The sequence below is a fragment of the Nyctibius grandis genome, chromosome 28 (assembly GCF_013368605.1).
Source record: "Nyctibius grandis isolate bNycGra1 chromosome 28, bNycGra1.pri, whole genome shotgun sequence".
In the NCBI taxonomy this organism is placed as follows: domain Eukaryota; kingdom Metazoa; phylum Chordata; class Aves; order Nyctibiiformes; family Nyctibiidae; genus Nyctibius; species Nyctibius grandis.
The window spans coordinates 5,551,350-5,577,219 of NC_090685.1; the positions used below are offsets into that span (position 1 = coordinate 5,551,350).

The 25,870-nt window shown below is 48.1% G+C and overlaps 2 protein-coding genes across 4 annotated transcripts in view; both read left to right on the forward strand.

Annotated features, from left to right (window-relative positions):
- The window catches only part of TOP1 (DNA topoisomerase I), a 67,755-nt gene extending 47,626 nt beyond the window's left edge, over positions 1-20,129 (forward strand). The window contains exons 9-21 of one of the 2 annotated variants that reach the window (XM_068419733.1): positions 3,497-3,612; positions 6,918-7,039; positions 7,762-7,884; positions 9,355-9,542; positions 10,158-10,302; positions 11,371-11,514; positions 12,695-12,880; positions 14,480-14,548; positions 15,171-15,285; positions 16,020-16,147; positions 17,289-17,383; positions 18,179-18,328; positions 18,715-20,129. In XM_068419733.1, the coding sequence (XP_068275834.1) occupies positions 3,497-3,612; positions 6,918-7,039; positions 7,762-7,884; positions 9,355-9,542; positions 10,158-10,302; positions 11,371-11,514; positions 12,695-12,880; positions 14,480-14,548; positions 15,171-15,285; positions 16,020-16,147; positions 17,289-17,383; positions 18,179-18,328; positions 18,715-18,817 (1,684 nt within the window). In that variant the 3' untranslated portion in view covers positions 18,818-20,129. Of the gene's footprint in view, positions 1-3,496; positions 3,613-6,917; positions 7,040-7,761; positions 7,885-9,354; positions 9,543-10,157; positions 10,303-11,370; positions 11,515-12,694; positions 12,881-14,479; positions 14,549-15,170; positions 15,286-16,019; positions 16,148-17,288; positions 17,384-18,178; positions 18,329-18,714 lie in introns of those variants that run through there. The other variant, XM_068419734.1, reaches the window with a different exon arrangement.
- Positions 20,130-24,405: 4,276 nt separating this feature from the next.
- PLCG1 (phospholipase C gamma 1) overlaps positions 24,406-25,870 on the forward strand; it is a 47,059-nt gene continuing 45,594 nt past the window's right edge. For both annotated transcript variants that reach the window (XM_068419599.1, XM_068419600.1), the window contains exon 1: positions 24,406-24,657. In XM_068419599.1, coding sequence (XP_068275700.1) covers positions 24,456-24,657 — 202 coding nt within the window. In that variant the 5' untranslated portion in view covers positions 24,406-24,455. The remainder of the gene's footprint in view (positions 24,658-25,870) is intronic.

Genomic DNA, 25,870 nt, shown 5'->3' on the forward strand with positions numbered 1-25,870 from the left:
GAGGAGCTATTACTTGTGTGTTTTGAAGTTTGGGCCTTAGTACTTCCCTCAATTTAATGCATATGAGGTTTTCAAAAGCGTGTGTGTTTTCTGCACTCCTGTAATCTCCTGTAATGTATTTTTATGACCTTTTGGGGATGATGTTTCCATGAGCGTTTTCTTTTCTCAGATCATTTGGCCGTTTTTAATAGATCTGTAGTGTTGCAATCTTCTTCAGACCTTTCAGGTTCAGTCTTCTACCACTTTATTGTTACTCCTGTTGATTCACCTTTAAAAAGATTGTTGCAGCTTCCTCAGAACATCAGCACTTGCATATTTTTTTCATACTTGTATACTCTTTTAGAAATTTGGTTGTCAGGCCCCTCCCCAAAACTATCCTGATTTTTTTTTTTGAGCAGTCCACTTTTTTCTTGATCCCTTTGACAGCATATTTTTAATGTGCTTTGATGTTAACAAACTGCAGGGACATGAAGCAATAGGAAGCTGCAGAAGGTCTCTTTAAGCCTTAACGATTTGTTGTCTTTTTGACTTTGTCTCAGCTGCCCTTGCTGGTTCTATTGAATTTAATATTCTGTTATCACAGCTCCCTTTTATTGTAGTCTGTATCCTTCAACAGCAAACCTTTACTGGAAAGCCATACTGTTCTCCCCTCAGCTGCCTTGGCAGCCCAGTCCCAGGTAGTTGTGTTAAGCTCTGCGGTTTGTGCTTACCGCTGAGGAAAACTGCCTTTGAAAGCATGTTGTGCAAAATTTGGCAGTAGGTAACTGCATCCTTCTGCTGATGTTCCTCTCGTCCATCTGCAGCTTTCTATAGCGTGTCTTTGCTGGACAGGGTTTCACCTGCACTTCAGTTGTGTCTCTTAAGGGCATTTTATGTTCCATTGAAGTCAATTTTCTGAACGTCTTGATAGCTTTTTTTTTGGCTGCTTTCTCAAGTGCTTGCTGCCTTGGGCATTTTCATCCTCACTTATGTGAATTCTTGATGCTAGGCATTCCCAAGGCATTGGCCTTGTTCATCACCATGTGGAGCTCTTTTAGAGGTCATTTTCACACCCTGTCAGCCTGTGAAGAATATGTGATCCAGAAGTACACCTTAGGAGCACTTCTCCCACCTTGTGTTATAGCAAGTTAATTTCCTTTAAGTAACATGTCACTGAGGTATATTCTCATTTTTTTCCTAAGAATCTTCTCTATTTTCATTCCACTTGAAAAACCCTCCCCAGCTTTACCTTCCTGAGCCACCCTATCATTCTTAGACTGGTTTGATGTGGGATCTAATCGAGGAACTGGTATGACCGATTAGCACAGTTTCTACTGCAATCAGTAAGGCAGCTTTCCTTATAGGCACCATTCTCTTTGCTCCCACAAAATCATTTGTAGAATGTTGCTTTAGGAGCAGGAGCTACCTTGGGTGGTGTTGCTGTAGTGCTTTTTTTGTTTAAAAACAAATGAGGACGAAAAATGGGCTAAACTCAGGAGGCTCACTTTTACGTTTTGTTTTAATGCTTATGTACAAGGTTTAGGAAGGTGAAGGTGGGGTTGGGAATGGTTTGTGATCTTTTTGTGGCAAACTTTCTGGTAGCTTTGGGCTTAGAAACCACTCCATGGATCCCATGTTTCCTTGTAGCCCTCCCAAAAGGCACAGTGTGCTTCAGCTATCTATTTAAACAACTACCTTTCTAGTATTCCTTTTGCATGCGTCCTTTATAAAAGAACAGAACAGAACAGAATTTCTCATCAAGTAAATACCAGAGTGATAAATCTTAAAAAGCCACGGGTGAAAAGCAGGAATGACAAACCTATCGTGTAAAGTAGTAGCTACTGTGAGTGATCCCCTCCTTTTTATTTACTGGAATAAAAATACTTGTTGTCAGAGAGGATAATCTTTTTCTGGCTGAAAGGAGAGGCAAATGGTTTAGATTTATTTTGCTGGAAGGAGCTTCTGGGTGGAAGAACCTAGGCCTATGTTTGACAAAATATTTAGATTTCTAGCTTGTAATTACTTAAAAAAAAACCCAATCATTAGGAATGTAAATATTTGGGATCTAGACATAAAATGTCAATATTAGTTTCTTATATAAACATAGTTTACTCAAGCCTCCTTCCCAGCCAGGGACTGAAATCTGACATGCAGGTTTTGTACTGATCGCTGGGATTGTGTGCTTTGCTGGTAAAGATGTCTCTGTGCTTCTCCTAAGAAAAAGTCACGTCTAGTGCTGTGGTCAAAGATGATGCCTTTCTAACTATAGCAAAGTGCTGTGTCCCCTACAGTTGTTGTTGTTCCTAAATCATTGATGTACAGGCACTAGTGAAGCATTTTGAGTGTCTTGTAGCAGCAGCTCTTGTCTCTGTACAGTGACCCTGTTGTCTCAGTAGGGATGAAGTGATCTGTATTTGTGCATCGTGCATGTGGTACATGCACAGCTCTTCCCAGCTGCTGTTGCACCCAGAATGGGACTAATCCATAGGGCTGACACTAGAGGGAAGCTTGAACTCTTTTTTATCATCATGGCTCTTCAACAAAGGTGTCTGGCAACTCAAAGACTGAGTGCTGTGACAGGTTAATGGTCTTCCAGTTGATTAATCACTAAGGTAAAATAGCCTTTCTCAGCAGGGAATCTGATGCCAGCAGTGTGTAACAGTAATGTTCTGGTAATCATGAAAGAAGTGTAGAGGGGTGGGCAGGAGTGTGGAGTCAGTGGTGTGGGCACAGGGTACTGGGAAGTGGGGGGAGGATGCTGGCCTGGCGGGACCCCTTTTCGCTGTAAATGAATTGCTGACCCTGTGAGTATGTTCAGTTGGAACGTGGGATTGGTGGCACCTACCTTGCTGTGTTGTGGTACCTAATGCATCATATGCAAAACATTTTCATAGAGATGCTTTAAGGCAAATTTGCAATTTTTTTTTCTTCAAGTATGCTTTTCTTACCCAAAGAATTGAAATGAATTTAAAATGATAAAACAGGGTTTAGTATTTCTTGTCCAAGCAGGTTTGTTCTCATTTAGGTCATAAATGAGCATCTGTTTCTTTATCTCTGCCCTTAGTGGCATACTTATCCACATCTGAAAGCAGCTGCATAATATACTACAGTTGTTTGGCTTTGCTGAGCAGGCATCCTGGACCTGGTGGTAGATCACAGCTGACTCTAATTTGGCATGATCCTAGCTGTTTTACAAGACTGAATTCTTAATTTTCTTAAGTTCTAAGCTTTTTCAGCTGTGTAATTTTGTGAAAAGAACAGCAAATGGGAGGTGAGGACCATGATGTTGTCAGACAACCTGCGACCCAAAGTGTTCTGTTAATGGACATGGCTGTGCTTTCTTTAAAAAAAGGAGGGGGGAAAAAAAAGAAATGGTGACAGTGCCTTGAATATTTGTACTTGGTCTGTGCCTGGCAAGCAATGATTGCTTGCTGATTTTCTTTAGCATACTCCTATACCCACATAGTAATAAGATTAGGAGTTTAAAATTGTGTTGGTTCATATTTCTCTCTTGAAGGTGGGAAGAAGAGCGCTACCCTGAAGGCATTAAATGGAAGTTCTTAGAGCACAAAGGTCCTGTGTTTGCTCCGCCATATGAACCTCTGCCTGAAAATGTCAAGTTTTATTATGATGGTGAGTTAATCTGTGTTTCCACTTACTGGGAAGAGAAATAAACATTTTCAGGGTATTGTGGCGTTCTTCTGGGGACTGAAGAGATGAGGAGGTGGTTTTGTTTTAGTGGTTAGCTTAAAAGAAGTTCCTCAATGGCTAATTCCAAGAAGGAACAATCTGTAGAAGTAAAGGAACAGCCTGCTGAATTCTGCTAACTGAGTTGACATGGAGATGAACTTGTTCTCACTCTGTTATGATGGTAAATCTCTCAGGTTCCTTAACAATATGAGCGCGTCTTATGCCTGAGTAGCAGTGTATAACCCATAGAATACATAATTGTAGCTACTTCATCACTGGTCACCTTTAGGCTTGCTCTGTTTTCTTTAACCTTATGAATTGCAACTTCCATCATCTGTGATGAAATGCACGGTCATTTGATGGCATGAGCAGAATAAAAGACAATTGAATTTTGATACAGATGAGTAGGATCTTGTAGGAATGCATGGGATGATGCTGGCCTCAAGGACACAGCCCTTTGGTGTAAGTCATGGTCCCACTCACTAACCATTGTGTGTGGGTAGAACTAATTGATGTGGTGTTCTAATATGCTGGGCTGACTGGTTGTTAGAGGCTCATGTGGAAGGGATTATATGATGCGATGCCTGCTGGAGCCCAGACTTGATGACCCGTGTGTTTCCTTTTAGTCCTGTGATCATGTTAAATGAAGGATCAAATTAACCCAGGATTGAATTAAGTGGCAGGCATTTGAATGGATGAAAATGTAATTTTTGGTGAAGGGGACATCTGCGCATGGAACTCTTCCAGGAGCAACGTGCTGTTTCCACGTGACATGACACAGTGTTTTTTAAATACTGAGAAATAGGTGGCATTCATGTTCGGCAAATGTAGTGAAATAAACACAGAGCATCCTATTAAAGGCTTTCTCCAAGCAAGTAGCACAGTGATCAGGGATATCTACAGACTTCTTTCTTAGGGTTTGAGAAGAACTTGATACAAAGTTGGAAATTTTTTTCCTCTGTTGAAGAATGTATGGTATCTCTCCTGCTGTCTAGAGAAGGGGAGAGGGGCAAATTGCACTATAGCTGTCCCGTCGGTGCAGGCAGCAATAAACTCCTATCTTGCCATCTATTTCACGAAACCTCTAGGAAGTGCAGGGGTTTTTGCAGCCTCTGTCTCTGTCATGGCAGAAATTCATCAATAGGCTCAACAGTTACGGGGTGGTTGGGCGAGTCTGGCAAATAAAGCAATCACAGAAGTCTTCCTTAAGAAACTAGGCAAAAAAATCAGATGTCTGATTTACACAGCAGCTGCTGAGAGCCGCTGTCTGCGCTCACAAGGCATTGCCTAATTTCAAGATTATTTTAGGATGATTTGTAGAGCCCAGTAATCACGCTATGGCTGGCCAGCCAGCTGCCAGGCTGCAGGCTCTCGCTGGAGGAGTCCGTCCCTTGCCTGGGGATTGCATTGCAGTGAGAATGCCTGTTTTCATCTAACGTAATGACTGCTGGACCTATTGTTAGTGCTTACGACACCAGACTTGGTGAAGAAGCATGAAATGCCAAAACCATCTTTTAGGGCTTGACTATATGTTTGAGTGACCGTGGGTTAACAAGCTACTGCTCGTACCCTAGAGGTGGCTTCAGCTTGCGTGTTTTTCTGTAGATGGGGCAAGGTAAGAGTGTAGGCGGTGGCAGTTGCATTTCAGTCATGGCCATGTGGTCTCTTCTGCTCGTTATGTCCCCCAGTTGCTCTCTGGTTTTCAGTTTTTAAGTCAGGTAACTAATATTCACAACTCTGGAATAAATCTCTTTTTTCAGCCCTGTCACTGAAAGCCTTTTCGAACCTTTGTAAAAAAGAGGAAATTGAGTCTGATGAAATATATTCTAAAGTAATCAGATAAAGGTGACTGAGCATTCAGCAATTTGGGAAAAATATCAGTCATTTTAGCTCCATAACGTGTTGCTAACTTGATAGCCTCTTTTAAGCTAGACTTGCAGCCTGGAAAAACTGTTTCCCTTGCTGTCTCTCCCTTCCCCCATTTCCTGTTACAAGCAAACAAATGCTGTATTTTAGGTTGCAGCTTAAAAATAGACAGAGTTACTGTTGGTTTAATTTAATTGTGGAATATTCTCAGATCATTGGGAGCACTTCTTGCTAAGCCCTGTTTTACGAGGGTTTATAGATCTTAAGGCTTTATAGATTACTCCCGTGGTTTAATTTTGGAGATGATGCAACTTTTTAAAACATGCAGTAAATCAAAAGTGTGGTATTTTTTTCCAAGAGCATAGAATCAACAGCAGTGTTTCTTGTATTGACTTTTGTGCAGTAAAATGGTTGTTTAAAAAGTCCACAGGTGTTGACTGTCTGCCACCCCGTTGGGACTTTAAATATTTCTTGCAACTAGCTGGAGATGTGAGCTGCATGCAAAATCCTTCACAGGGATCACTGGCACCTCACGTGTCATCAGGAATGCAATCTGGACCACAAAGACACTCGATAGGAATGTTAGATGTCGAATCCACAGCTTCAGTGTTGCAGCAGCCTCTTTTCCCTGGTGTTTTAAAGTCTTCCCTTGCAGCAGTTTCACTTGGTACTGCAGTCTTGCAGATAAGCTGAAATGTGACCTCTCCATTCACTGACAGCTCAGTCTTTCTTAAAAATTACTGCCTTTTGAGCCTGATTTGGAGACACAGGAGTGCATTCCTACCACAAAGGGAACGATTAGCAGAATTCTGACACGTTTCCCTGCGATGAAGGGGAGTTAAGTGTTTGGCATCGCTTTCCAGCCTATTTATGGTGTATACAAGGAAGGACTCTTCCTGGCTAGAAACAGCTAAAGGCTAGAAGGGGTGTTCCAAAGCAGAGTCCCTCTGTGGGTAGAAGAGAAATACAGAGACTGTATTTCTCATATGTCTGAGTGCTGGAATATGAAATTCAATAAAATCCCTTGCCTCTTTCACTTCAAACAGCAGTATCTCCCCGGGAGCGTACACACGCTGGGGTATCTCAGCATAGGGTTTCCTGCAGGAGGCCTTTTCCCCTTCCTGCCCTGCGTTTCTCTCAGATTGCTATTGCTTTTTTTAATGTTTAGAGTCCAGAGGAAACTTTTCCCAAAATGTTTATGATGAAAGTCAAGCAATTGTGCTCCTCTGTTTCCTTTGTCCATCCAATTTCTGTACTATGTAATATCTTTAAGAAAAACTCTGTGGTAAAAATACAGTGTCCTTTAAGGTAGTTACTGTGGCCCCTTTCTGGCGTCAATTCCTGTTTACCATTTTCTTTAAAAAGAAAACCTTTCTGTGTAGGTAAACTCATGAAGCTGAGCACCAAAGCAGAAGAAGTTGCCACGTTCTTTGCAAAAATGCTTGACCACGAGTACACTACAAAGGAGATCTTCAGGAAAAACTTTTTCAAAGACTGGAGAAAGGTACGTGTGTAGTCCTGGGCTGCAGTGACTGCAGGGGTGGCTGGTGTCTCCTCAGCACTGGGCAGTGAAAAGGGACTGCTGTTCCATTCACAGGAAAGCCTGAGGCAGCTAAAAGCTGCTCGGGATCGTAGCTGTGAAGTTTCCAATTTATCCTGTAGTTTCACCAGGAAGGACCCTATCATAAATACCTTTCTCAACCAACAAAGTCAAGACTTCTCCCAACCAAATTTGCCTGTTATAGCATGATGGGCTATAGCTGATCTGACTGTTACGTGCTTTGTTGAAGAGCCAGCTTTATATTAGAAGGAAACATGTTCCAAAGACTTAAAACTCATAACTTCAGGTCAGTCATCAGCCATAAGATCAAACCTTTAGATCAGTTGATGCAGTTTTCCTGGAGGGATTACTGGATTTTTCTCCCTACCCCTCAACAGTCCCAGTCACTGTTCAGTGTGAGAGCGCTTTGGGAGGTGGGACAGCATTGCCCAGTGCTCGCAGAGATCAGACCACTGGGAGGCCAGCACTGCATACGCTCTGCTTCTTGTCCTTTTCTCTTTGACCTTAGTTGCAGTGAGCGTGTGCAAGAATTTGGGGATTCTTGGGGGTTTATTGTGAGAACTTGTCTGTTGTTCCTGTTTAAACTGCTTGGGGTAGGGTAAGCGCTTCTGTGCGTGAAAACTTACTACGTATGAAAATTTAAAGTGCTACTTTCTTTCTGCAAGGAAATGACCTCTGAAGAGAAGAGCACTATCACCAACCTCAGCAAGTGTGACTTCACCCACATGAGCCAGTATTTCAAAACTCAGACGGAAGCTAGGAAACAGATGTCCAAGGAGGAGAAACAGGTACCAGAGGGAATTCTAGGAGTCTTCTTGATTCTTAGCTGGCTTGTAAATATCTTTGTGTATTCCTCTGCCTGTCTTGCTGTTTATAAGTCAGTGTTTACTAGCTTTCAAATTATTACTTTCATGTTAACTGTAGGAATCTTTACTGTGCAGCTCAGGTAAAGCACTGTGTTTACAGCTGAATCTTCATCCTGACTTAAAATGATGTTGATAGAGCTAAGGTTCCTGATCCTGCTTAAGTAAATAGAAGAGAATCAGAGATTCTACCTCCATGGGAGCCTTGGTCCCTGGCCAATAATGAGCAGTGGATACTCAGTTAAGGATAGATTTTTAATTTTAGAAACTCTTGGGTTTGGAGGGCAAAATTGGGGGTGGTGGAAGGGATGCAGCAATGACATTAGTGAATAAAATGAGAGAACGAATCTTAAATATCAGGTAATGCAGTTTTCTGAATAAAAACAAAGGAACTTTATTTTGCAGTAGCATGGCTACAGTGGCTTGTGGGGAGGGAATTAAATAGTTTTTAGATGACTGAGACTTACTGCAATACAAGTTGGAACCTTGCCCCAAGTTCTCAGTTGATCTTTTGCAATGCTGCAGTAATTGTCCTTTGAGTAAGGGGCCTGGTAGCTTGGAAGTATGGCCTTTGGGGTCAGAGGGGTCCCACCAAAATAGAGAGCCCATGTCTTATTGTTGTTTCCATTTGATAAACGTGGGTGAGCCCTTCTCAGTTCCCATCCATGGTAGCTATTACAGTGGAGCAGAAATGGCTTTTTCTGTTAGTTTCTTAGCTGACGTACCAGTGCTCTCTATGGGTCAGATGTTTGATATTTAGCTGCAATGTTTTTATTTTTCCTTCTATGTAATTAGAGTTCAAGCACAGAATTATGCAGTGAAATCTCAGCACATTTTTACTTAGGAGACTGTGTTCTACTTATGAGACCATTTGCTGACACAGGCTTGACATGCGGCAGACTGGAGACATTCCTCTGCCTGCTTTCCGATGCTGAGTTCAAACACAGAAGTCTGAGTTTTTATACATAAACAAGAAGATGTAAAGTCCGGTGGATGTCAAATGTTGAATGTAGACTATAAAGCAGCAGTACTGTGCTGGGGCTGCCCTTGTAGCTGTGGTACGTAGATAGAGGTGAATGCCTCTATTGTGGCAAAATTGTAGTTGTTTTCACCAGCCCTAATCTATTTCCCTCAAATACAAATTTTAAGAGACTTTTCGTGCGTTTTTTCCCTTTTTCCAGTTTGTTTGTGCTGCTTGCATTTTATGAATGCTTTTCTGGGTAGTCTGCTGCTCTGAGTGTTGATACAGCAGTTGGCACGATGAGGATCTGCCAACTTTTGAGTTGGGTCTTCAGCATTAGTGTGGTGCAAATATCAAATTTTTTAAGTCTTGGCATTTAGAGAGGTGTGTGGTGCTGGGTATACCATATCATCTTTGCTTTTGGCTTTTTCCAGAAAATCAAAGAGGAGAATGAGCAGCTATTGAAGGAATATGGTTACTGCGTGATGGACAACCACAAGGAGAGGATTGCCAACTTTAAGATTGAACCTCCAGGTCTCTTCAGAGGTCGTGGGAACCATCCCAAAATGGGCATGTTGAAGAGACGCATCATGCCAGAAGACATCATCATTAACTGTAGCAAGTGAGCACTGCATGCTTCACACCTTAGCTTTGCTTTCTAGATAGTATAGTTGCTTTTTTAAAAGCCTGTATATGTTGATATTCAAGCATGTAGAAATACACATGCTGCTTATCCGTTCTTACATGGATAAGAAACCGAGTCATACAAACAAAGACTGGACAAGGCTATCATGGGTTTCATGTAGAACTTTATCAACGTATTTTCTTCCTCGTGCCTCTGCTAGTATTGCCAGAAATTAATTTTCTTCTAGGTAGGTTGCCCTATTTTGTCATCCTTGATGTCGAAGGCTGAGGTTTGGTGGGCTTCTCTTCGGTCTTGTCCTGTTAAGTGTCCACACTATTGCAGTGTCCACAAATCAAAGCTGGTCCTGGCAATGTGTGTTCCCACCTATAGTATAATTCTTCAGCAGATACATATTGATAGCAGTTACATTTCTGATCTTTGACTGTTCACTTCGATTCACTTGATTTCCTGCTTGTGGAAATATGTAGTTATCTTACCTCAGTATCTTTCCCTGTGCTTTCTTTGTGTGATGGTATTCATTACTTTCTCTATTTTGATGCTGTGGAAGTGTCTTTAAATAGTTTTTATTTGCTATTTCGTAATTCTCTGCAGGGATTCCAAGATCCCTGCCCCTCCGCCAGGACACAAATGGAAGGAGGTCCGGCATGATAACAAGGTTACCTGGCTCGTGTCATGGACTGAGAACATCCAAGGCTCTATCAAATACATCATGTTGAACCCTAGCTCAAGAATTAAGGTAGAGATCTAGTTTTAAAAAAAAAAAATCTTACTGGTCATGTCTCCAAGAAGCAAATATAGCTGCTGTCTGGGAGAGAAATAGGAAGTAAAGCTGTCTTGCTCTTTCATCCTACACTGACTGAAAAATATAGGAAAGTTTCTGTGCTTCTGTTCTGCTTGCAAAGAAAGAACACAATTGCTGCACAGGAGAGCAGATGAAATCTGGAAGATGTCTGTTGAAAAGCATCATTGTGTAATTCCTGGTAGGAATCCTTTACTTTGTGTAAACCTAAAAAGAAGCAATTTATCCAAGAAAGACTTGCTCTGGTGGATATTTTATCTACTTTTGGCCCTAACTTCCCCTGCTTGATCACATAGTGAAGTTCTAACCACGGGTTGCTAATTAGTCAATTGTAAAATTAAAAACATGGCCAGGCTACTGGCTGAGAAGGCTGGTAAGGAGCTCATGACTGAAGGAAAACAAACCCTGCTGTGGGAGCAAATAACCAGTCAACGGATCAATTCCAGAAAAGCAATGGTAAACCTGTTGAAAGATAAGAAGCTTTCAGTTTTCGGGGGTAGGATTTAAGTTCTTCTCATTAAGTCTTTTTTTAAGAGATTTTTTCCTGGATTGGAAACAAGGGGTTTGTCCTACAAGTATAGGGAAGGAACCCTGTTCCTTGTGAATTCATGCCCTCTTTTTGCCATGGCTTGAATATATAATAATGATGATCAAATGTTAATGTTGCTTTTACATTTATGGTTGTCTAAATTACACAGCTGAAAGAACATAAGTGTCATCTGAATAAAGCAGAGGAAACCATTTATATGTTGAGAAGCATGGAAGACACAGTGTCTTTTGTGTCTTTATAGTCGCTTCCATGGAAGTGTTTAATATCATGGAAATCAGAATTACCTCCAGCTGCGTGGCAGCATAGTTTGGAGCTGAGCTGTTCAGCAGCAAAATCTCAGTGTTTTTGTACAGTGAGACCATTAGCCACACAGACTTGCAAAGCCTTGAGATGCAGATTGGAACTGGTCCTTTGCCTGCTTTCTGTTGCTGACTCTATTCCAACTTTCTCTGCAGGGTGAGAAGGACTGGCAGAAGTATGAGACAGCTCGGAGGTTGAAGAAGTGCGTAGATAAAATCCGAAATCAATATCGAGAAGACTGGAAATCCAAAGAGATGAAAGTACGGCAGAGGGCTGTGGCGCTGTACTTCATTGATAAAGTAAGGCTCGTTCCCTAGCACCCTCCTCTTACCTGTCCTGTCCTGCTGGGAATACTCAGGAATGCTGTGTCTGTTCCTAAGCCAGAACTGAGCCCAGTTACCAAGGTATCCTGAGACTTCCTGGTGGGCAGGCTCCTGTCTCCTTTTCCTTCCCATTACCTGGAATCCAGCGCAATAAACTATTGTACTGAACATGGCTATTTCAGGCAGCATTGTTTTAGTTCAGGCAAAATTCGCAGCCTGGTTCCAGAATCGCCCAGTTGGATTACTGGGACATTTGTGTGGGCCTTTTGTCTCCAGCTGTTTCAGTTTTCCTGCTGGGAATTTCTGCTGGTTTGTCACCTCTTTAGTTTGAGGTCACAGTCCTGCGGTTTCATAATTATGCTATTTTCTTCACCACAGCGTAAAGAAAACTGCAGTTGTATTGATGTATTTAAAGCTACTTAAAACCAGTTCCCAGAGAGTTGTTGTCCTGGTAGTGTATGGTGCCCTGACCAAATAAATTAACAGTTTTTGTTCAGAATGGTTTGATGTAAACCAGGGAGCTTTGATTTGAATAATTGAGGTTTCATATGAACACTGAAGATTTTTCTTCAAAAATTAGAAATTGCTTTAGCCAGTACTGTTAGAACACATTTTTTATGCAGCCAAATGTAGCCTTTCCATTATTTATATTACTCAAAGTGTGCTATATGCTGTTTAAAGTGTGTTTATTTAGCGTTCAGTGAAGAGGTGGGATTATAGAAGATGAACAGCTGAACTTTATGACTTTATATCAGGTTGAGTTCACATGGAAGTCACTTTGATTTTTAAAAAATACCAAACATTTTGAAATGGATTTCCATTAGTCAGAACTGTCTTACAGTTTGAGTTACTTAATGAGCAAAAGTTGGTACAACATCTTGCTTTAAACTTTTCTTTAAAAAATGGAGGTATTCTGGTAGATTGGTAGATTTGTGGCTTTAGTGTAGGGTTGTGTAAAACAGATTTAAAGAGAACTTAAGGTTGTTTTTGTTAAGAATTTTTTAAGTGTCAATTTTATCTGCTCAAATGCATTTTCTCCCTTTCTCTTCTCTTACGGACACTGCTGATTCCAGGCCAGTGTCTGAAAGTTTCCAGCATCTATACGTTACTGGGGTGGTTTGAAATGCTTGCCTCTCTTGTCTTGATCTAAATGTAGCTTGCCCTGAGAGCTGGTAATGAAAAAGAAGAAGGAGAGACAGCTGACACCGTGGGCTGCTGCTCTCTGAGAGTAGAACATATCAAGCTGCATCCTGAACTGGACGGCCAGGAATACGTGGTTGAGTTCGACTTCCTCGGGAAAGACTCCATCCGATACTACAACAAAGTCCCTGTTGAGAAGAGGGTGAGGCATCTCCACAAACACATACACAGACAGAATTGCAGAAAAAATGTGTTCAACACAGTTTTGGTGGCAATAACAGGGTGCTTTGTCACTGATCAGATACCTAGCCAGAAAATAAGTTAGTGAATGTTCCTCCCTTTTTATTGGCAGTGCCATGGAAGATAAGGTGTGACATAACCCAGCAGATGAGATACTTAAACCTACCTGCTCCTCCCTGTGGTCTCAGTGTCAAGAGTTGGCATAACATAACTGTAACAGCTCTGGTAGATGAGTTTCTTGGGTCTTGTTCTGGTCAGCAGAGTTGGTTTTGTCACCAGTAGATGATAGAGTTCTAGGCCCATATGACAAGTAATAGCATAAAAGGTTCTGAAATACAGTGCTGGACGGCATTGTTAGCGTAGCAGTTCAGCTTGGGCTTTCATGGTACTAGCTTCTCTGTCACAGTGGTTTTGTTCACGTTGGAGCTGAGCCCTCACTGAGGTAGGTCTTGATTTTGGGTGCTCCAGAGCAAACAGAGTAGGTGCACTGATACTTCTGGCCTATGAACCTGGGTATCTACCAACGAAGACATCTTTCCTAGGCAATGTTAATTCCTTTATTTCTTTGTCATCCACCAATTTCAAATCTGCTGTGATCTTGACCTCATTCCAGAATAAATTCCCGTGCAGCAATGTGAACATGGAGGGCACTATCCAGAAAGACTTGTTTTTGTGGATGTAACAGCTTTGCATCTGGCCCCCAGCTCTGCAGTCAGCACAGCATGTTAGATACTGCTTGTATAATACTGTGGTAGTTGTAAATTGACAATTGGCAGTAAACGTTGGCCTCCTGGGGAATAAAATAACTGGAAAAAAACAACCTGTGGCTGCTATAGAAATGAGCATGTGCTGGAATTCTTATTTCCTTGTTTAAAGAAGAAACCATTTTTCCGGTTTAAATTTATTGGTGTTGGTATCTCTTGGTGTCCCTTCTTCAGTGCTTACACTGGGGAATTGATTATTGTGGGACTAGAAATCTTTGTGTATTAGGTGTCTATAGAAGAAGCATGTGTGTTGTTGAGAAGCTGGGAACTGGGGATTTGGAGCACGCACGGCTGGGATTTGTGGTCTCTGTATAATCAAAGATGCTTTGATTATTCTCCATACCTCAATGAGACTTGTTTGGGATGGAACTGTATGAAACATTTAATGCAGCAAAGAGAAGGGCTGGTTTTTGGTAGCTGCACTCCATGGGAAATGGCTCAGGGGTCTCTTTGGCTGGGGTAATGATGGGGAGTAAGGAAAATGTGGTAGCTTTGGGGTCTGTTTTTCTGTTAGGCAGCTAAGCCAGAGCAGAATCTGGTCTCCTGCAATCTTGATCTAAAGGATGAGGATAAAGGGCATTGAATGCTCAGGACTCCTGTTGCTGGGGAGGAGCCTTCAGCACAAGCGTTGTATTGAGCGATGGGTCTTTGCCTGCTGGGAAGTAACATCCAGCATTGTCACCGTTGCCTGAAAACAGTTCAAGTGGCTCCCTGGCAGTGTTGCCTCCTTACGTATTACTGCTACCCAGTGCTGTCTGGTCTGTGTGCCTGAAGTTACTGGTTTTCTTTTCCTGCAGGTGTTTAAGAATCTTCAGCTGTTCATGGAGAACAAGCAGCCTGAGGATGACCTCTTTGACCGCCTCAACGTAAGCACGTAGTTAATGATGAGGGATGGTGGTAGAGGACCATGAACAGGCTCACTCTGCACCAGGCAGTAACAGCTGCTCTGTTCCAGAAATGGTTTCAGTGGCAATTTTCTTCCAGAGCTGGCCTGAGCAGCCTAAAAGCAGTGAGAGTCCATCTCAGTCCGGTGTCTGTATTGTCCACTGTGCCCACAGGTTCCTGAAGTGATGGGCTTTGGTCCTGGTGAGCTTTGCTGGCTCTGACTTGGGGAGTTTTTTTCAGAGTTCAGAGAAGATGATTGTGTGAGGTGACAAATTTTCAGGTGCCATCCCCATCTGTACATTTGTCTCTAGGGGAGCACTGTGGTGGTACAGGCACGCTTCTACCTGTTGGGAACCAAAACCTCCACACTGAAGGAAACTCTTTTTGACCACTTGTGGTACTTGATACCGATCTAATACTTGGTGGTTCTTTGTTCACTTTTCCTGTGGTTTCAGTAAGGTTGTGGCCATTCTGTTGTGGTCAGGTCTGATACGCGAGGCTTCAGCTGTGAGCTGCATGTCTCCGTCAGCCATGTGTCCAGAGATTTCACAAATGCTGTGGTCTGTTTTAGTGCTAACTGTAATCTCCTTTTTGCTTCCTTAGACCAGTATCTTAAATAAACATCTTCAAGACCTTATGGAGGGACTGACAGCCAAGGTATTCCGTACTTACAATGCCTCCATCACGCTACAGCAGCAGCTCAAGGAGCTCACTAATCGTAAGTCTTGTCCTTGAAACTCTGAAGGGAACAGATATTATCCTGCATACAGACCTGGCTTCCTTGGCTTTGCCACAAGTCTTCTATCTGTACACCACTTCCTTGTTGCAGTTCTCCCAGTGTGAATGTCAGCCAGCTGAGGTCTGACAAAAATCTGCTGCCAGACAGTCTTTTGGGGCAGTTGAGCAGCCCAGCACTGGGGCAGGGCAGAGCTGATCTGTGAGCACACAAGCTACTAGTTTATGCCTGTTCTTTACCAAATCTCTTCTTTGCTTTCTGTTAATTGTAAAATGCTAGAGGTGGCTGGCAAGGCAGATCCATCTGCAACAGCCCCATGTTTCTTGGCTGCTCATTCACACCCTCTCTGTCGAGCACTGGTAGCTTGCACTTCAACAACTTCACAGATCCAACATGCCCACTTTGTAAAGCCCAACAGTGTCTTGAGCAGTATGGTCCTGCTGCCCTCTGCTCTGAGCATGGATGTGCTCCCCCTCAGCTGAGTGGCAAATGCTGTCTTTGTTGCTATGGAGGAAACCATCCCAGAAAGAGTCAGGGCCCAGGGTGGAAGTGGTCAGGCTCTTACGGCTGTAATTAGAGTGCAGTGTTAAGACTGGCCCATCAGAGGGGAAGGTCAGTTCTGCGGTGACTTGGAGCTTGCAGAGTTCATGGGACACTGGCTGGGGCTGCAGAGCCCTGGAGGACCCACTTGTTCACCACTTTCTTGTACTTTGCAGCGGACGACAACATCCCAGCGAAGATCCTTTCCTATAACCGTGCCAACAGAGCGGTTGCCATTTTGTGTAACCACCAGCGGGCTCCGCCGAAGACCTTCGAGAAGTCCATGATGAACCTGCAGACCAAGGTACCCCCACCCTTGCCCAGCTCTTGGGTTGGGGCAGGGCTCCACATGCTGCATCTCAGGAGTCACGTTTCTTTTCACTTGGGATGAAATGGAAGCAGAGCCTGCTTTTCCCTGTCAGGAGTTGGTTAGTGCTGCAGCAGAGATGGCCCTGCTTGGAGAGGAGGACTCCAGAAGCAGAGCAGTGAGCTGAAAGGGACACCTTTCAGTCTGAGTCGTCTTTTACTTGTAAAGACCAAGACCAGACCCTCTTTATCAGCCCTTCGTCCCATAGCTATGTGTTCTGCTGCCATTGGAACTTCAGAACAGCAGTCTCTAGCTCCGATTTGTGTCCCCTAAAGAACCCAGAGTGGGCATCCACTCCTGTTGTGTGAATCCCAGGCCACTGTCAGTGCAGGCTATGTACATGGTACAGCATGCCCCTCTGACTTGACCTCTTCCTTTGCAGATTGTTTCTGGTGAAGGCCATGAGGTCCAAAGGGGTTAGGTCTGTTCCTGGTCTGGCTTTAGAATAACCTTCACAATAAGAACTTCTGGTTTGGCACTGCAGTGTCCCCTGCTTCTGTAACACCTAACATGGCTGCCTTCACCCTAGATCTTAGAGCTTGGGGGATGGTTAAGGGGAATGGTTGAACAGGGGCTGCAAAATGCTGAATCTCCCTGAATCCTAAACTTACTGGAGAAGAACTGCCTGAAGCCTTAACAGCTTTCAGCCTGTAGGATTTGGGGCAAGAACTGATTTCCTGCTGAGGGAACAGGGATCCTCCTTCCGTGTTACCATCAGAGAGTTGGTACTGGCGGGATACAGTGGAGGCAGACAAGCTGCCTGGAGGGGCTGCTGGCCAGTCCCAGCCCAAGCCAATTCCTTCGCCTGCTTGGTTGTAGCTGTGTGAGAAGGCTCCCAGCGCCACCTTGTCTTTGGAAATGAGTGGGGCCCTGTTTCTGAGGGGAACGTTTCAGCACACCAGGCTGTGCAGCAAACTGAAAGGCTAATGGCCTAATGGTTCTGCAGAAGTGGGTCTGAGCTCTGGTAGATTCTGAACGTGGTCACAAACTCACTCCCTGGGTCATGCTGCCCAAGGGTGACTGCCACAGTTGTCAGCAGCTTGTTCACAGTGCTGCCGTCTGGTTTTGCCTCTCCTAGATCGATGCCAAGAAGGAGCAGTTAGCTGATGCCAGGAGAGAACTGAAAAGCGCCAAAGCTGATGCCAAGGTCCGGAGGGATGAGAAGTCTAAAAAGTAAGGCTGGTGTTACTAGGCTGTGCAGTACTCCCAGTACTGGGCTCCACATGGGTCCTTCACCCTGTATTTTGTTTCCCCAGCCTGTGATCTGGCAAGACTTCCTGGGGCTTTCTTGTCTTCTCTTTATTCTGTGAGTGAAGAAATGGCCTTCAAGTTGAGGATCATAGGGTGGCCTGACACTGCAGTTCCTGATGTGGTCTCTAGCATTAGTCTCCATTGTGTCTCTTAGACCTCCGAGCTGGGCACCAGCCAGTGCTGAGCCACGCTGCTGCCCAGGACCAAGCAGAGCGATGGGTCCAGTGTGCAGCACTGCCATCTTAGTGGGGAGCCAGGAGTTACACAACTGCACATGCGCGTTCCTGGGTTCTGCCCTGCTCCGTTGGAAGCCCACGGTGCAGACGATGTACTCAAACTCTGCGTGGGCTCTGCAGAATAGCCACAGGGGTGCTGAGTTAAGGGAGCTCTGAAAGCAGAATCACGGCATGACTTACAGAGGGATAGATGGGCTGGTTTCAAAGCGGGGGTAGCATCAGTACAGTTCAGGCTGTTGCTTCCAACCCTTTAAAACGAAACTGCTGCTTAAGATTTCTGCTCTGCCTCTTTGAAAATGTCAGTTCTTAATTGCATGTGCTGAGTGTTTTGTGTCACCATCTGTGCTGACACAGCTGCCCTTTGTGGCTGGTGGCATCGCTTACCTTAAGCAGAGTCCCTTTGGGTTCCCACAGTGCTGCCATCTCAAGCCTGGCAGGGCATCAGAAATTAAATGCTTTGATTTTTTTTTTCCCACCCCAGGACAGTGGAAAGCAAGAAGAAAGCAGTGCAGAGGATTGAGGAGCAACTGATGAAGCTGGAGGTTCAGGCTACAGATAGGGAGGAGAACAAGCAGATCGCTTTGGGCACCTCCAAACTCAACTATCTGGATCCCAGGATCTCTGTTGCTTGGTAAGCATCTGCCTGGGCTGTGCTGGAGGGAACCACCCCTTCGCTTCGGTCTTGTCCCCGCAGTTAGCAGACAAGGGCTGTGGCTGAGAGCAGGGCCCTTGTGCTGCCAGAGACGTCTGTCTGTGGCCTTCACTTGTATCTTCAAATGGTTTCAGGAAGTTGTAAAAGAGTCTCTGGAGGCAAGCGTAAGAGGGCAGGCAAAGCCAGCACCACGCTGGGAGGTGATGGCTCGGAGAACCTGCCGGGTCTAACGCCGGGGGGCTGGTGGCGTGTCTTGTGAAGGAGCAGAGCTTAGGAAGGCGCCGGGGCAGAGCGGGGCAGTTGTGCGCAGCGAGGGGCTGAGTGCCTGTGCTGTGTTGACTCCAACAGTGTCTCCTCTTCTGCAGGTGTAAGAAGTGGGGAATTCCTATAGAGAAGATTTATAACAAAACCCAACGAGAGAAATTCGCCTGGGCTATCGACATGGCAGAGGAAGATTATGAGTTTTAACCTGTTTTTAATGAGCTGAATTTTATGGGAAAAATAAAAAAGGGGGAGTCGCCTGGTTTTGAGGGAGATTGATAAACTGTGAGCCTTACTTGTCCTTGGATGCTGGGGAAGGGGGAGGAAGGGGGCAAGTGAGCATCAGATGAAACAGCCAACATCTTGCAGAAAGCATAACCTGGAAATATCCTAAAGGAGCTGAGCCAGTTGTCCTATGGACAACTTATTTAAAAATGTTTCAGAGATCCAAATTCTAGCTGTCTGGTTTGTGTGGTTTTTTTCTCTTGAGGCAGGGCAAGTGGATGGGGGATTTGTCAACCTTCCGCCAGGCAAATTCACCATCACACTGAGAGCGTGGGAATCTTTAGCTACTGTATACAAAATCCAATTATATTGGTGCGTTTTTACAGTTAGGGTTTTGCAATAACTTCTATATTTTAATAGAAAATGGACTCCTTAACCCCTGCCCTTCCCCTCCCCCTCCCGCCCCATTTCAGAATTTAACAAACAAAATTTAAGAAACCCAACGCACCTGTTACAGCTGTCACTATAGTCATGGAAATACCCAAATCTTCTTTAATTTGTCACTTGAAACAGTTGCGGCATTGGAACATGAATTACAGATATCCACCACATTTGTTCAGAGCAAAGCGTGATGGGAAATCGGCCTCCTGACTTGAGTGTTCCTTTGTTTTAAAATGTGAATTTTTATTTCTTTTAATTATTTTAAAATATTTAAACAGCTTTTTTTTTTTTTCTTGATCTTAAAGATCATGTAGATTTGGGGAGCAGGCGGGGGGCGGGGGCCGTCTGATGGGGAGATGCGTGTGGAATTTGAGGACAAGTGGAATTGGCAACAGATGACATTCCCATCACCCTTTGTTCTGAACACGCTCTGTACACTTCAAGAATATCTACTTTTTAGGTTTGTCAGACTGTTTTACCTTTTTGCCCCCCCTTTTTTTCTAAGCCCCACTCCTCTCTTTTACTTGAAAGATTTTATTGTGTAAAAAGAAGTTTCACAGGTCAATAAATTTCGAGGGAAATGAGCATCGGTCCAAAAAGGAAAATAATCAAGATTTTAGGGCTTTTATTTTTTTCTTTTGTAATTGTGTAAAAAAATTTTAAAAACTTAAAAAGCAGAATTTTAATGTGAAACCTTTTTTTGCTATAATCATTAGTTTTAGAGGCATTGTTAGCGTAGTGTGTGTGCGAAGACCATTTCCTGCAGCCTTTCCTCAACAAGTATCTTCTATTTTTATCATGAATTCCCTTTTAATCAACTGTAGGTTATTTAAAATAAATTCCTACAACCTAACTGAGTGTTGGTGTCTGCGTGGTCTTTCACCTCGGGCCCTGGGCCGTGAGGTCCCTGAGGTCCCTGGGTTGGGGGGGAGATGGTGAGCCTGGCACCGTGATGTTTCTGCAGCCCCCGTGCAGCAGGTCCTGCCTCCGCAGCAAGATGGTTTGATCCCCGCAGAGGGGGATCCCCCCACCCCAGCATCGCATCCCCGGGCACGGCGGGGGCCCCTGGCCAGGCCGGGCCGCGGCTCTCGGCCCGGGCTCTGCCTGGAAGTGTGAGGCCGGGCTTGTGTCCCAGGCTGGGGTGTGCTGTGCCTCTCCCTGTGAGGGGAAGGGAGAAGTATGGTGGTGCAAAGCCAGCCCTTGACAAGGCACTTGGCTCCCTCTGAACCGTGGGGCAGGGACCGGCGGAGGATTTAATCTGTATTTTTGCCTGTGGCGCAGCAGGGTCAGGACTGCACATCCCACCCTTTAAATGGAGAATTCCCAGATCCTGTTGCCTCACTGTGAACGGAGAAATGGCCACGAAACGTGCCACATCTCAGTTTGCGTCCCATCACTGCAGCGCCTGGTCCTTGCCTGTCCCAGCCCACCATCCCGGTGCAGCTTTCCTGCCCTGCAATAGGGCTTGTGTTTGGCAGCGAGGGAAACTGAGGCAGCAGTGATGTGACCAGCTGAGAGGGCAAAATTTAGGTTGAAACTGGATCTTGTGCGTCGCTAGCCCATGGACAGGGCCCGACGGCCAAGGGGAGGCTGCAAACCCTGCTGGACGCAGTCCCATCCCCCTTGAAGTCTTACAGGATTCAGGGGCTGGAAATTGAAACCAGGTGAATTTAGGATATAAAAACCGTGTGGGCTCGCCTAGAAACATCAGGGTTGGGGAGAGGGAACCTGGAGCTGCAGCGGGTTTGCCATCAGGTGCCGTTTTATAATCCAGAGGGATCTTCCAATGCCTGGAAGGGGCAGGAGGGTGCTGGGGGGGGGGAAGGCAGCCCTGCCTGCAGGCACGGCTTCACCCCAGCTCCTCGCTGCGCACGCCACGCGCATGGCAGGCACCACGCCAGCACCCGCAGCAGCTCCAGGCGAGTCTGCTTTCCATCCCCGGCAAAAACCCGCCTGGGGCTGCTCTGTGTCTGCTAACACCAGCCCGGGGCCAGAGGCACCACGGCACCCCAGTCCCCGTGGGTTCCCCAGTCCCTGTGGGTTTCCCAGACCCCGCTCGCTGCAGGGCCGGGGGGAGCTCTTCCCTGACAGTGATTTTCTCAGCCCATGGGCTGGGTTCTTACTGCCCCACCCCAGGCAGCGCAGAACAGATATGAATAAATAACCCCGAGTGGGGCATCTCTCCCGGGGACTGCCAGATGCCCAGTGCCGCTCGCTCGGATGAGGTTTGGGCACGTCCCCTCCACGCGCGGTCCCCAGGATGGGAGAGGGACGTGTCCACTCCCAGACACTGGGGTCAGAGGGGTGCTGGGCTGTGGGGTTTTGTTCCCTCAGGATTAGGTTTCCCTGGATTTTGCTCCCCAGCCCTTGAGCAAGGCCAGGGGTTGTCCTTAGCCGGGGGTCACCGGGCTGTTGCTGCCTGTTCTGGGTGCAGGATGCTGCTGCTGCACGGGTCCCGCAGGACACAGGGGATCAGCACCCCACGCTCCGGGGCTGGGGGGGCCCCGCAGGTGCTGGGGCCAGCGCAAGAGGGGAAACCCCTTCCGCAGAGGTGTTTGCAAGGGGAGCCTTGCAGAGCTCACCGCAGCCGTGTGATGAATGTGATCCAGGGAATTGCTTCGAAAGCAAAATTCTTTGACCTGCCATGGGCCAAAGCCCGGGCAGGGTAGAGCAGGGCTACCATAGGATGGACGGGGGCCGGGACCACCAAGCGAGGCTGACAGGAGCAGACAGGCAAAAACGGTTTCGCGTGCTGTCAAATTAAACTGTGAAATCCCTCGGCATGCAGCATCGTGGACACGGAGAGTTAAAGCAAGGCTAAAACGTGATGAGTCAAACTCAGAAAAGAAAAAATATCCATTGCAGACACCTCGTTGCAAACCACCGCCTCCATGCGCCGGCCGCCCAGGGCTCCGGGCCGGCTGCTCTCCATCAGCGTTTGGGAGCGAGGGAGTCACCTTTTTTTTGTTTCTTCAATGGCCACGCTCCCTTCCCAGGTTTTGCCCTCAAAAACAAGGGTGTGCCTATAATGATCAGCTATTTTAAGACCGCTGGGAGCCGTCTGCTTCCTGCCAAGCGAAGCCATTACACGAGCACGGAGCGACTTCCCCAGCGGCTCATCCCGGGGAGCGGGGCAGAGGGTCCCGCGCCGATGGCTCCGGGCTCACCTGGCTGCCACCGGCAGCTCTGCTGTAGCTGAGCCCATCCCCAGTGTCCTGTCACCCCTCACGGTGCTGGTCACTTTTATAAGGGCAGGATCAGGTCCTTATCTCAGTACGTTTGTCCTCACCTGCCTTTTTTAGTGCCCAGATATCGGGTAGGATACAACCACGAACCTTGTAGGGCTGCTTGTGTGTGTGTGTGCACACATGTGCTCGTGCGTGTCCCTTGGAAGGTGGGTGGAGCAGTGGGAGAGGGAGCTGCTCGCGTTTGGGGTGCGCTGGGTGATGAGCGCCGCAGCGATGCTCCTGCCAGGCCCACCCATGAGCTGGAGGGTGAGATAAGGGCTGCTCGGCCACACGCTGCCTTGCCGTGGGCCTGCAAACACACCTGCATGCATTGGTGTACGTATGGGTGTGTATATATTGTATACCTATGCATATACACATGTATCTGTGCATTTATATAGGTATGTATTGTATACATACACATATATACATATATCTGCATTTATATAGGTATATCTTGTATACACGCGCATATATACATATATCTATGCACTTATATATAGGGGTACATCCCCTCCAAACTCTCCCTGGAGGAGATCCCTGCCAGCACTGCTCTCCTGCAGCGGGGCTGTGCTCACCTTCGGGCAGGCCGGCTCCTGGGCGACGCACCCACCACCAGACCCAGGACGCCGTCCCCAGCCCAGCCCTGGGGTCACAGCCCAACCTGGGGTGCCCTGGTGGGGAGGAGGGCACGGGCGGCAGGGAGGAAGGCCAGCCCCACAGAAAGGGAAATTGCAGGCTTTAACCACATGAATGGAGCAAACGGCCCTGAAACGCTTCCCAATTCAACCGCTGATCCCCTCCCTAACCCCGCTTTTGTGTGGCCTCCCACCGGGGCTGGAGCGGGACTGGAGCGGGGCTGGAGCGGGGCTGGAGAGCCTCCCACGACCCCCAGCTCCCTACACACCCCCCAGGGACACGATGCCACCTGCCACCCTGCAAACCCCATCCCGCTTGCCCCACCAGCACAGGTCCAGCCATGATTTATGGGGGAGAAGCTGCAGCAGCCACAGGCCTGGCCCCGGTGAGGAGCCATGCCCTGGTGCCAGTGGCAGCCAGACAGAGGGGACTGTCCCCAGGAAAAGCCACCCCACTTGGCCTGTCCCAGCGCAGCATGGCTGGGGATGTCCCGGGGAGGGCAGGGAGAGGAGAGCAGCTCCCGGGGCCAGCTGCCAGCCTGCCCGGTGCCCTGCTCACCTCTGTGTCCCCACGTGTGCCCGCTCACCCCACACAGCTCCCACGGTGGACACGAGGAGTGTTGGGGCAGCGGCAGGAGGCTCGGGGGGCTGAGCCCCTCGGCCCCATGGCTGTGCACCGGGGTGATGACCCATGGGATGCAGCGCTGGGGGATGTGACACCCCTGGCACCCCACGTACCGTGCCATGGGGTGTGTTGCACACCCAGGACCCCATGCAAGCTGCGCTGTGGGGTGCCGGGCCCCCATTGTATCCTGTGCTGTGGGGTGCGTGACACACTGGGGACCTCTGTGTGCCATGCACGTGGGGTGCAGGGTGTCCCCAGTACCGCACGCATGGTGTGGGGTGCAGGGTACCTCTGGTGCCCCAGGGGTGCTGTGGGGTGCAGGGTGCCCCGGTACCCCCGTGTGGGGTGTGTAGCACTGGGGTACGCAGCACCGGGACCCCCCACGGCCCGTTGCGGGGGGACAGAGACGGGACACGCCCCCTGCCAGCCCCGCCGCGCTCTGCCCCGCGTCACCGCCCCTTTCCCTGCCCTCCTTCCCTTTCCTCCCTCCCTCCTCCTCCTCCTGCTCCTTCTCCTCCTTCCCTCCCTTCTTCCTCCTCCTCCTCCTCCTCGTCCTTCTCTTTCTCCTCCTCCTCCTCCCTCCTCCTCTCCTCCTCTCCTCCTCCTCCCCCCCCTGCCCCCCCATCCCCCGCCCCCCGGGCGGTGCTCGGCGCTCCGGGCGCTCCCGCTCCCCTTTGTTCGCGGCGCTGATGGCGGCCGGGCCGGGCAGCGGCCCCGGGGCTCCGAGCGAGGCGGAGGCAGCGCACCTCTGCCGCAGCCTGGAGGTGGGCACCGTCATGACCCTCTTCTATTCCAAAAAGTCCCAGCGACCCGAACGCAAAACTTTCCAGGTGAAGCTGGAGACGCGGCAGGTCACCTGGAGCCGCGGCTCCGAGAAGATCGAGGGGGCCGGTGAGTGCGGGCGGGGACCGGGCCGGGAGCGGGGGCAAAAGGGCTTCGGTCCCTCGGGGCGGTGGGTGCGGGGCGGCCCCGGCCGGAGCCGTCGCGGGGAGCCGCCGTTTGCCCGCTCGGGAAGCGGCGGGAGGCTGGTGGGGGGAGAAAAACCCACATAAATAAAGCGCAGCCCCCGTGTGCCCGGCGTCTCCCCGCGCAGCAGCCGGCGGGGCGCAGGGGGTGCCCGGGGTCCTGCCCGGTGAGCGGCTGCCGGGGGATGCGCGGGCCGGGTACCGCCATGGCCGCCCCGGCGCCGCCTCCCGGCTTGCCGCATCCCCCGGCGGCATCAAACTTGCCCCGGGATGAAGCAGGTGCCCTTCCCTGGGTGCTGCCTTGGCTCCCAGCACCCAAAAGCCGTCAGGAGCCTCAAAGGCAGGCGGGATTAGTTTGAGCCCTTTTGGGGCTGCGTCTGGGGGCAACGGATGAGATGAAACGGAAAGGGCAAAAAGCAGAAAAAACAACCCCAAATACTGTCACATCGTTCCCTCCTCACCCTTGATCCCCTTTGCGCGTCTGCCCCAGACCGAAGGCCCGGGGTCAGGCGGAGCACGGCCGGCACAGGGCCGGGTCCCCCAGCCCCCGTGTGCAGCGGTGGGTGCAGTCCCCACTCGTGGTGTGCACCTCTAGCACCAGGAGGGCAGGGGAGAAGGTGGGCAAGAAATGTGTGTGTCAAACCACAAAAGATGGGTGGGAAGGGGGAGCGAGTAGGGAGGCCCTGCACTGGGAAACTTGTAACCTCGGCGCTGGCATCCCGGGTTACTGCTCTTTCTCTTAAATCACCTTTCCCCCCACACGCACCAGCACGAGGACAGTGTCTCTGTTCGATGCTGGAGGCGAGGCAGAGGGGACGCGCACGAAGGTGATGTGACGTAGGTCCTGGCGCTGGCCTTGGCGCGGTGCCGTGTCAGCACCAGCCTTCCCCGCACTGAGGGATGCGACTGGGGCGCAGTGAGGCCATGCAGGGGTTGTCGTCCCTCCTGGCACATGGTGCTGGCCCAGGGTGGAAGGGTTGGGTGCTGTTAGTATTGCCAGGGGGCTCAGGTGAGGAAAGGAGGTGGGGATGTTGGTCATGTCTCTGTGGCAGGACAACAAAATGTTGGTGCTTCCAGTTTGGGGCTTTGGTTTGCCTTAAGACCCTTGGAGTCCTCTAGCTTCTGCCCAGTGGCGTCTC